The sequence below is a fragment of the Salvelinus alpinus genome, chromosome 36 (assembly GCF_045679555.1).
Source record: "Salvelinus alpinus chromosome 36, SLU_Salpinus.1, whole genome shotgun sequence".
Classification (NCBI taxonomy): domain Eukaryota; kingdom Metazoa; phylum Chordata; class Actinopteri; order Salmoniformes; family Salmonidae; genus Salvelinus; species Salvelinus alpinus.
In genome coordinates this window covers 4,188,369-4,198,862 of record NC_092121.1, presented here as the reverse complement: position 1 = coordinate 4,198,862, position 10,494 = coordinate 4,188,369, and the positions used below count along the sequence as shown (strand labels likewise).

Here is a 10,494-nt window from a genome sequence, read left to right as displayed (position 1 = left end):
AAAAAAAAGATCGCACATTCACCCCAGTCAAAAAATATATATATATATTCTTCGTAGTGATCAGAGGGGCATGGACATTGTCAACGTTTAAATAGGCTAACGTTGAATGTCTGATATAAAACGTACTTTACCTCGGTGAATCACCGTTACAACTGGAGTTGGGGTGATAAACTAGAATGGACCCTCATTTTATGAATCTGAGTGGTGTCTATGGCAACCACATTGACGAGAGTAACCACGCCTTTTGAGTACCCTCCTTCTGTCGTCTACACTAGTTAATTCCCTCTGCCTGAAACCTGTCTGTCAGTAATATTTTTTAGGCGTGTTGGAGTGTAGAAGCAGTTAAGTTACTTAGCTAGTTAAACGACCTGTATTAGCCAGCAAACATGGCTAAAGTTAACAGTGGTACCTCCAGTTGTAGAGTCATGGTAATGGCTGGTAAATACTTGACGAACCCCTCACCGGGGCTTGTCCCGAGCACATGTCACCAGCGAATGTTAAAACTTCAGCGACGCTTGGCGAGTTCAAAGGCGGCCGGCCAGGGAGGCAAAACCCCGGCGTTGGCCCAGCAAGAGTTCCCTAACTCTTTCTCAGCCTCTGACCGCCACGTTCTGTCAAACCGCACATTAATTTATCGGGATGTGAAAGCGTTTCTCAATGAAATTGGTGGAGACCCTCGAGAAGCTCGGTACTGGTTGACCCAATTTCAGAGAGCCAGTTTGGCACAAGCGCCAGCATTTGCAGTGCTCGAGGTAAGTGGCTAACAAGCTAGGCTAATGACAGCGTAACTTGCAAAAAAATTATAGGGGAACAATGAATGAATGAATGAATGAAATGAACTGTCAAACGGAATAGCTCGTTCGTTACCAAGTGATTGAAGCGAACTAATAATTGATGTGTACAACTGTCAGATAATCTTTATAGCTAGTTACTGCCTGGTATCAGTCCAATAAGCTTGGCTAAATAGCTCATAACCTATCCAATTGCCTATTCTAATTATGCTATAGCTAACTGTTACTAGTAGCGTGTGGCTCATAGGCAAATATCATATCCTATGTTTAATGTTCTGCGCAATGCTCATGTGCTACACAACCCTAAGAAACAATAGTCGCTAACAAAAATCGCTGGAGCTGCATAGCTTTATGGGCAGGAGGAGTGTATCGCTTGCATCTAATTCTTGACATTGTGAGGTGACTGTAGATCAAGAACAGGATAGGTTCACCAGTCAGCCACTTTTAGAGCAGGCGTGGCCAACCCTCCTGAAGTGCTGGGTGTGCTGCCTGCAGGCTTTTGTTCTAGCCCTGCTTGAACACCTTATTCTAATCAGCCACACATCAGGACCATGATTACTGATTCAAGTGTGTTAGAGTATATCTGGAATAAGACTGCGCATCAGAGCGGGTACTGGACATTCTGCCAATAATAATCAAATTGACTCCTCTACTAGAATAGTCCCAATAATCAAAATTATGTCTAAAATGTGTTTTCCAGATGTTGAAATCAGGTTCATTTTCGGTTCTGAATGAAAGTTTAAAATATGTCATTTATATCAGCTACCCAAATTTATCAGGAGGAGTTATTCTGAGCCTATTTGCAATGTGTTTACACAGCGGGAAATGCAGAATAATTTTATTTTTCACTATGATCAGCTTGTAAAAAAATGTAAGGCTACAAACTTGAAGCCACTGATCATGACAATTTAGCCCACTGGATGCAACTCCTGGATAGCAGTTGTGAGTAGCTGGGAGTTTTTCCTAGCCTCCATACTTCTACATCTGCATTGCTTGCTGTTTGAGGTTTTAGGCTGGGTTTCTGTATAGCACTTTGTGACATCTGCTGATGTTAAAAGGGCTTTATGAAACCATTTGATTGTTGATTCCATAGTGTCCATTTTACTTTGACCTGTCCTGTTTTTAGGATATGTTTAACATGTCAGAGCATTTTATTTTTGAATGGGTACCATTTAGGTTGGGCTATTTGATCGGAGAAACCTGGATGATGTAAAAAGTTTCCATCTCATTACATTGCCATACATTATTTATCTCCAGCCTGTAGGCTACAGAAAAGGCCACATACTCTTTCTACCACAGGCTATATCTGTTACATGATTTGTGTTAGATCATTTTTAGGGACAGAATGTTGGTGCGCTGCAGCAATGTCCAACAGCACCCTGGAGAGGTGCACTGGGAATGGACAAGATAAATATTTTGCGTCCCTGCCTTTGACAAAGTAGGCACTGCTTATCACAGGGTGGCATCAGCGCTCACCTAAAAAGCCCATATGCCACTTGAGAGAAATTGTCATTGTTTTTGGGCAGAATTATGTAATGTTTTATGTGTTGTTGGAGGTGCATCTTGGTCAGTTAGGATCAGAAAATGCCGCCATAGTTAATCTGCCGCCTTATCCTGCCTAATGAGCAGTCCGGCCCTGCTACACGCCCAGTAGCTCTCATCATGGAAGGTTTTGGGTAGTTCGAGAGCCGGATTATTATTATTATTAATATTTAATAAAAGACAAGCAAACGCTTGGTAATCCTTCCGTGGGAGGATGGCAGACAAATTAAGAAAGTGGAGCATATTCTGGGTAAATATGGAGTGGGGGGATTGCACAAGCCTTCTGGAAGATCTGGAGAAGATAGCGGATCAGGAGGAAATTGGATTGTTTTGAGGGAATATAGAATTGAGGATCGCACAAGTTTTGCTAGAGAAAGAAAGTGAACATGAAGGGAGTGAGGGTGAATTAATTGTGGTGGCAGGTGCAGTGATGACCACCAAGAAGGAGCTGAGTGTAGAGGGAAGCAGTGTGGTGAGAGAGGTTGGTGTCAAGTGCGAAAAGAGGGATACGTGCTCTAGTAGCTCAGAGATGGAACCTGACGAGAGTATGGATGTAGTACCTGCAGTGAGGACTGCAGAGTTTGTGCGTCATCCCGAGGATGAAAAGGATGATTCTGGCCCAGTGGGAGTGAGATTTGTGGAGAGAATGGATCATTGCATTTTGGCTGATCCATATGTGGTGTCAGGTTGGGTGGAGAAGAGGTTGGGGACTGTTGAGTTGCTGAGATTAACTGAGTGGACTAGTGGTGATTTGTGTTTCTTCAGGGAGCGGGTGCTCCGGATCACGCGATTAGGGACAAGAAATGTGACTTGCTTTGCTCTCCAGAGCAGGGTGCCGTTGAAAGGAGTGATAACGGGGAGGCATTAAGTGTTAAGGGGGATCAGTTGAAATGGAAGATTCCTGTTGTCTGCGATGCCAGCCGTTTGGTGCGACGCAGATCCAGAGGAGAGCGTGGGGAAACAGAGAAGACTCAGTCTTGCTGAGTTTTGATGCAGTCTTTGCCAGATAAGGTCAAGTTAGGAAGTGTAAGGTATCCCGTGAGAGGTTCTTGAGGTTGCCATGGTCATAGTAGTACAGAAAGTGTGGTATGCAGAAGTAGTAGAGGAAGATGGTTACAGGGTGAGGGATCCTGAGAGGATTCTTGTGAGTAAGCAGAGACCAATAGAGAGGAATGGGAATAATGTGTTTCAGTAAGGTGGGTTTCTTAGCATTCATAGCCACGGTTGTCAATTGTACTGCAGAAATGGATTGGGATTCACAGAAAATAAAGATTGAGGCGGCAGGGAGGTACTTGGGATTGCAAAGATTTACCTTTTCCCATATTTTATTATTACCGTATCAATAATGTAATGTAGATGGGCTGTGACTGGCCTCACACACCAATACAGTAGGTGGCGGTGTATGCGCTTAAAAGTTGGATGCGATCAGCCAATCCGAAAGAAGAAGAAACTCGTCATGGTTGGCCCCTTATGAGTTTTGATAAATTATTGATATTTAGCACTTGTTCACTGTCATTTGAAATCTATCTTCATGTCAGGTGGACAAATCTGTATTCGAGAGCCGAGAGATGCTGCAGAGTCTGGCGTTTGGGCTCTCGTTCCTGCAGCGAATGGACATGAAGCCAGTGGTGGTGATGGGACTGTCACGGCCTGAGGATGACGACGCCCCAGACGGGTTTACTTCCAACTCCAGAGCTGATATCGTTCAGCGGTGCCAGACCCTAACAGAGGTCCTACAGCACCACTCAGCCAGTGTCATACCTTTCTTCAGTGCAGAGGCCTTGCTGCTGGTGCAGGATCCACCCCAAGGAAGCAGGTCTCCCCTACCACACTTACCCTATCCTCCTTTGCATTACGATATTACTAGTTTGTTTTGAGTTCTTTTTAAGAGGAATAACAGCCCTATGTGTTGTCAGTGCAGGGTCTTCCATTGCAGTGGACAAAGGCCTACTCCAGTGGAGCCTGAACTGCGGGGCCATCCCCCTAGTGTGCCCTGTGGGGCGGGACACCACGGGCCGCTCGGTGGCCCTGGACTCGGTGGATGTCACGGCCGCCATCTCCAAAGTCCTGCAGCCACTCAAAGTCATGTTCCTCAACAGCTGGGGAGGCCTCCGCAATCAGAGTCACAAGGTGGGTTGATTTGGGGTTATTTGGGTGGCAGATTGCTAGAGGTTAAGTATTTTCTCAGTGCACGTGCATTCCGAGTACTTGACCTACATTATGTAGTTAAGGAGCTTGTCGCTGTCTTCTTTGCTCTTTGAAGGTAGGCCCATCAGACTTTTCACAGCAGATAAGTCCGTACATTTCCTATACATTAGAAGCAGTAGGCTATTTACTCCCAATCAAAGAAGAGGCCTAACACCTGCCTGCTCTCCAGTATAGGACTACAGGGAACTGCCAAAATAAAGGAAACACCAACATAGTGTCTTAATAAGACATTGGGCCATCACGAACACCAGAACATCTTCAATGCGCCTTGGCATAGATTGTACAAGTGTCTGGAACTCTGTTGGAGGGATACATGAGAAATCCATAATTTGGTGTTTTGTTGGTGGTGGAAAACACTGTCTCAGGTGCCGCTCCAGAATCTCCCATAAGTGTTCAATTGGGTTGAGATCTGCTGACTGAGACGGCCATGGCATATGGTTTACATCGTTTTCATGCTCATCAAACCATTCAGTGACCACATGTGCTCTGTGGATGGGGGCATTGTCATCCTGGAAGAGGCCACTCCCATCTGGATAGAAGTGCTTCACCATAGGCTGAAGGTGATCACTCAGAAGGGCTGGCTGTGTATTTATTGGTGTTTACCTTACCCTCTAAGGGGATGAGTGGACCTAAACCATGCCAGGAAAATGCACCCCACTCCTTAACCGAGCCACCAGAACCTTCATTTACTCAAGTGTTCCCTTTATATTGTCAGTTACCTGTATATCACAAGTATTATTTGTTATTCATTTACTTCCTTATCAAGGTTGTTCACCTTGATGTGTTTCTGTCCCACTCTCCTGTCCACATATCAGGTGCTGGATTTAGTGTCTCTGCCCGGTGATCTTCCCAGCCTGTCGGGGGCGCCGTGGCTGAGCTTGGCCGAGCGTCGGAGGGTGGGCACCATCGCCCAGCTCCTGAACCAGCTTCCCTGCGAGTCCTCTGCAGTTATCACCTCTGCCAGCACACTGCTCACAGAGCTGTTCAGCCACAAGGGTGAGGGAGACCTGTATGTATGTGTGTGATCCCCCCCCTCTCCTCTCCTGACTAACCGATGCTCTCACTCACACTGCACCTGTCGCTGCTGTTGATGGCACGTGGGGCTCACCTCTCATGTTGCTGAGCAGAGTTTGGGGCCCCTTAAGGCAGGCATAGGCATTCTGCAACTTCAGTCCTCTGGAGTCAGTTTCTGCTCTCTCCCTTTTATCTCCCAGGACCTTTTTATGTATCAAACATCTCAGAGTAGGAGTGCTGATCTAGGATCAGGTCCTTCCTGTCCATATAATCGTATTCATTATGCTCCGAAACACTTCATACGGCTCCCGGTGTCCCAGTTCTTAATCACTCGCTGAATTGAAGTAAAGAACAGACCCCAGCAGACACTCTGGCCCTCGAGGTGTAGTGGACCACAGGAGGTTGGTGGCACCTTAATTGGGGAGGACGGAAACGCGGTAATGGCTGGAGCAGAATGAGAGGAATAGTATCAAATGCATAGTTTAATGCCATTCGCTCCGTTCCGGCCATTATTATGAGCCGTCCTCCCCTCAGCAGCCTCCACTGTAGTAGACTATGTCCATGCACGTGGCTCATGTTGTGCATGGCATCTATGTGTATCAGTGACACCTGAAATCCAACCACGGGTCATGTTAAGGTCCTAGGATGTGTATTTTGAGAAGTGACCTTAGCAGAGCAGAGGTTTTGAAGATGCACTCATTGATCTGGGTGGCTCCATTTCTTTATCATACAGCACCGATATGTAATGTGAGTCACTGCATGCAAAGTCTACACGACAGGTAATTAATCCTTCACTGACCTAACTGGTTAGATTTATCCCATTCTGTACACTCAAAGTACTGACACAAGGAAATGACAGACTCAACAGTCCTTGGGTAATTCACTTTCCAAGCTAGTTCACCTTGCCCTCAACATTGTATTGTGATATGTGTGCTTCCTGATTTGACATGCTTTGTGTACACAATTGCTCATTTTCACCCCTTCTGTTTTCATAGGTTCTGGTACTCTGTTCAAGAATGGAGACCCTATTCACAAGTGAGTATTTCAGTCTCTTGTTGTGGAACTTCAGTACTGAGAGATTTGGTCATTTCTTCGAACAATCGTCTTTATTTAATATCGATTTAATTATTGCAATGAGGCTGGTTGACCGAGTAACCTAACCTTTACACAAATGCAGAGTACTATATATAGCTGACACTAACAATGCTCAGCCATGGTTGGTTCAATCCCCTCTCATGCAGACCAAGGAGCATCATAAGCTACTCTGGGTTCATCCGGTTGTTATCTGCACTTGGGTTGTTGTCTTAACCACTCCCTGGCTTATTTCCCAGGTGCAAGGATGATTTAGAGACAATGAGGAATTGTTCTAAACTCCTCCTGGCTATCTCTGTTACACCCACCACATCTTGTCTATGTAAAGGGGTCTTTAACTCATTTGTCAGCTCAAGCCGTCTCTAGTGACCATACGTCCAGATTAGCTGCAGGGAACTAGTGGAGCCCATGAAAAGACAACACACTAACAGGAAAGTGTTACTATTAGTTAAATATGAATTGTTAACCATTAATATCAAATAAACCAGCTAAATATGTAAGTTCTCTATCATACTCTTCTGTTAGCTTGCAATTTTGCTTTCAACTTGGATGTGTTGTTCACTGAGCGGAGCGTCCTAACTTGAGTCATGCATGTTTAACCTGACTATTACGAAAAAATCTTCCATTGACGTCAGTGCAAGATTTGTGTGTGAAATTTAGGAACAGTTAGGCTACTTGCTCATGCCATTTATTTCTGACGTTATATCGCTTAGTTTCCTCATTAAGCCTTTCGTATCGGCACCATAACAATTTCACCTGTCACAGTGATAGCTCTGGAACAACAAGTCTAGGGAGACAAGTGTCTGTTCACACATCACAGGTGGTATTTAACACTTCTAATCGCACACAAGCTGTGCACAAAGTACTCCCTCATGACGAGCCCGTGCAGATGGCCGTTGTGCTATCTGATGTGAAACAAGGACATTGGAACAAATACTGCTCCAACAACCACACCTCCTTAACTAAATGTAGAATTAGCAAGTTAAGACTTGCGCAGGAAGAAAAAGATCAACTACAGATTTATAGTGTTTGATTAGATCAATTCTGACTTGAGTCTTTTGTGCCCTGCATGTGTGCAATTAGGCATGGGGAAAGGTGACTTTTTCCCGTCAGCCAATTGTCTTGAATTAATTCTGACTTTGAGACGGGTGATTGTGTGCCTGTCATCCCAAGGGTCTTGTCACAGATAGTTGAGCTTGTCAGGTGTCAAAAGTGATGCAAAGTTAATCACAACTACTGTGTGCAACTACCATCTCTCACTCTCCTTTTGTTTGGCTAGGTACAGCACTCTGGATGACATAGACCTAGACCGCCTACTGGCCCTGATAAACAAGTCTTTCGAAAAGAACCTGAGGGAGGATTACATTGAGTCACTCAAAGGACGCCTCCACTCCATCTACCTCTCTGAAGGGTAGCCACCCACACACACACACACACGTTTTCCTGTGTGGCATCCTTTTTTCCTTTCTATGTCTTTTCCTGATCTGTGGCTACATTCCGATTCTCCACCCTTCTCCAGATGTGTAAACGTGTACAATCCGCTCTCATAGATTAACAAAAAAAATGTGAGGAATATGGTGGTGGAAGGAAACTCCCTCCAGCCATGCTTACACCAACCCATTGATTTTCAATGAATGAGGACGAGTTCACGCTACTGGAGAAGGGTAGGTAAAAGAACGGGAACCTAGCCTGCGTCTCAAAGAAACCACAACATGGAATGTTCTATCACCTGCAGGTACAGTGCAGCAGCCATCATCACCAGGGAGCCTCTGAGCAGCGATACGCCCTATCTGGACAAGTTTGTGGTGAGCAGCAGCAAGCAGGGCGAGGGCACCAGCCAGATCCTGTGGGAGTGCATCAGGCAGGACCTGGGCAAGCTCTTCTGGAGGTCCCGCGCCACCAACCGCATCAACCCCTGGTGAGAAGAACATAACAATGGACACAAGAAACATGACTTATGGCTGTTTTGGCCTGACATAATGGCTGAAGTATCAGTCAAGTTGAGAGTATCTAGGAGATTTTCTGCGGGGCAATTCATGTAAAGTGTTTCACGACAAAAAAAATCTTTTTTTTGTTTTACTATGAATTAAAAATAAAAGTCAAGCTTTGTCTTTCTAATGTAGATGTTTTGGGTACTAGTTGTCCCTGCCTGAACCAACACCAAGACTCACTGCTGTGTACAGGGTTGTCTCTTTTTAGAATTGATTTTTCCTTCCTTTTTTCCACCTATCCTCAGGTACTTCAAGCATTGCGACGGAAGCTTTGTCAACGGCAGCTGGATTGTCTTTTGGTTCGGCCTCTCAGACATCAGGGAGTCGTACCAGCTCGTAGAGTATGCCAAACGCGTTCCAGACTCCTTCCACGGTCCGATAATGGGGGGAGCCCCCCCAGCAGCCACCCCCAGGATCCTGAATGAACTCTCCCAACATTCCTCCTCCAAGCCTAAATAAATGGTTGCAGAACACCATGCTAAAATATGCAGTTCCTCCCATTGACAAACTGTTTTGTGGTAAGTTTGGTGTGGTATTGCTTGGTGGCTTGGAGCAGTAGGTCATTGTTTGTTTTGAGTGCCAGAGAGCATATTGGGTTAGACTGCGGTGGTTATATTTGGATCTGGCAGAATTGCAGTAAGCCTGCCTTCAGCACTCTGGCTGCTGAAGGTTTGTTTGGTGGAAAAGGTTGTACATTTTGTCTGGATTGTAGTTGATTTCACTACTGTGCTGGGCCAAATCCCAAATTGAGGTACATGCCCATAACTCACTATGTGCACCTTGCATTGATGTCATTGGGGGATATGAGTGTTGAAGGCAGATCTCAAGTTATGATTTGGCCCTTAGAAAGCCCTGAAGCAAAACCTAAATTTAAGAAATGCATGATGAGAGATTAATGTATTCTGGAGTTTAGAGTGGCTTCCCTTTTTCATCTTGGGAGTTTATTTTTTTACATTTCAGAAATATGTTTCAAATACAAACATTAAGATGGTGCTTTAAGAGACTTGTGCCAATGTTTACATTTCAAAGGGTATTTCTTCAGTGTATATCCAGCATCTGGTCACTTTCATGCTGGATTAACCACAGTGGTCAATGACAGCATCTTTTTTTTTTTTACACTTTTGTCTTAACTCTACAACAAATGTGAAGTTTCAATTTGTATGTGATTTATTTTTATTTTTTAACTTGAATCTTAACAAGAATTTCAAATGGACTCAATGCTGGTTTTGGAGTTACGGTAGTCCATTCAAGGACCAAGGTAATATAAAAAATGCAGCTAGCCTTTTACATGGCTGACCTCCACTGTTAAATGCACAAAAGATTGCCAATTAGCTGACTTAAAATGGGTATGATTTTAGTCATCTGGGGGACAAAAAACAGTAATTGACTTAATACATTCTGGAGGTTTACAACATGTATATTTTGAACAATAGTTGAAATGTATAAAAATTATATCCGTGTCATTTTACATGGAATTAAAGTTTACATTTTGACACACAAACTTACTGTGGATTTTGTCTGGGATTCCATGAATGCCTTATATTCACTGCAACAATCCAATGGACAGGGATGCAAACTAGTCACCTTTCGGTGAAATTTGCCATTTTGAATCCAAAATAGGATGATTCTACGTGATTCGTGGAGATCCGATGAGAAAAGTTTGAAGAGACAACCAATTTACTAGTTACAGCATCAGTGCTCGCTCTGGAAAGGCAGCTTTTCAGTTACAGCAGCGCGTCCAGTATTCAGACCCCTCTTACACATTTTCAAAAAAGCGACTAGCAACAAATTTTATGACTTTCTGGTGTTATCGGATACTTTTGGAGACCGACGTGAAAGCACGTGTTCTTACTCTT

General features: G+C 44.3%; 1 protein-coding gene across 1 annotated transcript; it reads left to right on the top strand.

The window, feature by feature from the left end:
• Window positions 1–221: 221 nt before the first annotated feature.
• On the top strand, window positions 222–10,139 carry nags (N-acetylglutamate synthase). The gene is made up of 8 exons (XM_071385070.1): window positions 222–752; window positions 3,872–4,149; window positions 4,250–4,463; window positions 5,357–5,537; window positions 6,551–6,590; window positions 7,927–8,058; window positions 8,383–8,565; window positions 8,884–10,139. The coding sequence occupies exons 1-8, from the start codon at window positions 387–389 to the stop codon at window positions 9,095–9,097; spliced, it is 1,608 nt and encodes a 535-aa protein (XP_071241171.1). The 5' UTR covers window positions 222–386; the 3' UTR covers window positions 9,098–10,139.
• The last annotated feature ends 355 nt before the right edge of the window (window positions 10,140–10,494 follow it).

Excerpts from the sequence above, each read along its gene's own strand:
- nags (XM_071385070.1), top strand. The coding sequence starts at position 387 with ATGGCTAAAGTTAACAGTGGTACCTCCAGTTGTAGAGTCATGGTAATG. Across the intron at positions 5,538-6,550 it reads AGAGCTGTTCAGCCACAAGG|GTTCTGGTACTCTGTTCAAG; the intron begins GTGAGGGAGACC and ends CTGTTTTCATAG. Across the intron at positions 8,059-8,382 it reads TCCATCTACCTCTCTGAAGG|GTACAGTGCAGCAGCCATCA; the intron begins GTAGCCACCCAC and ends TATCACCTGCAG.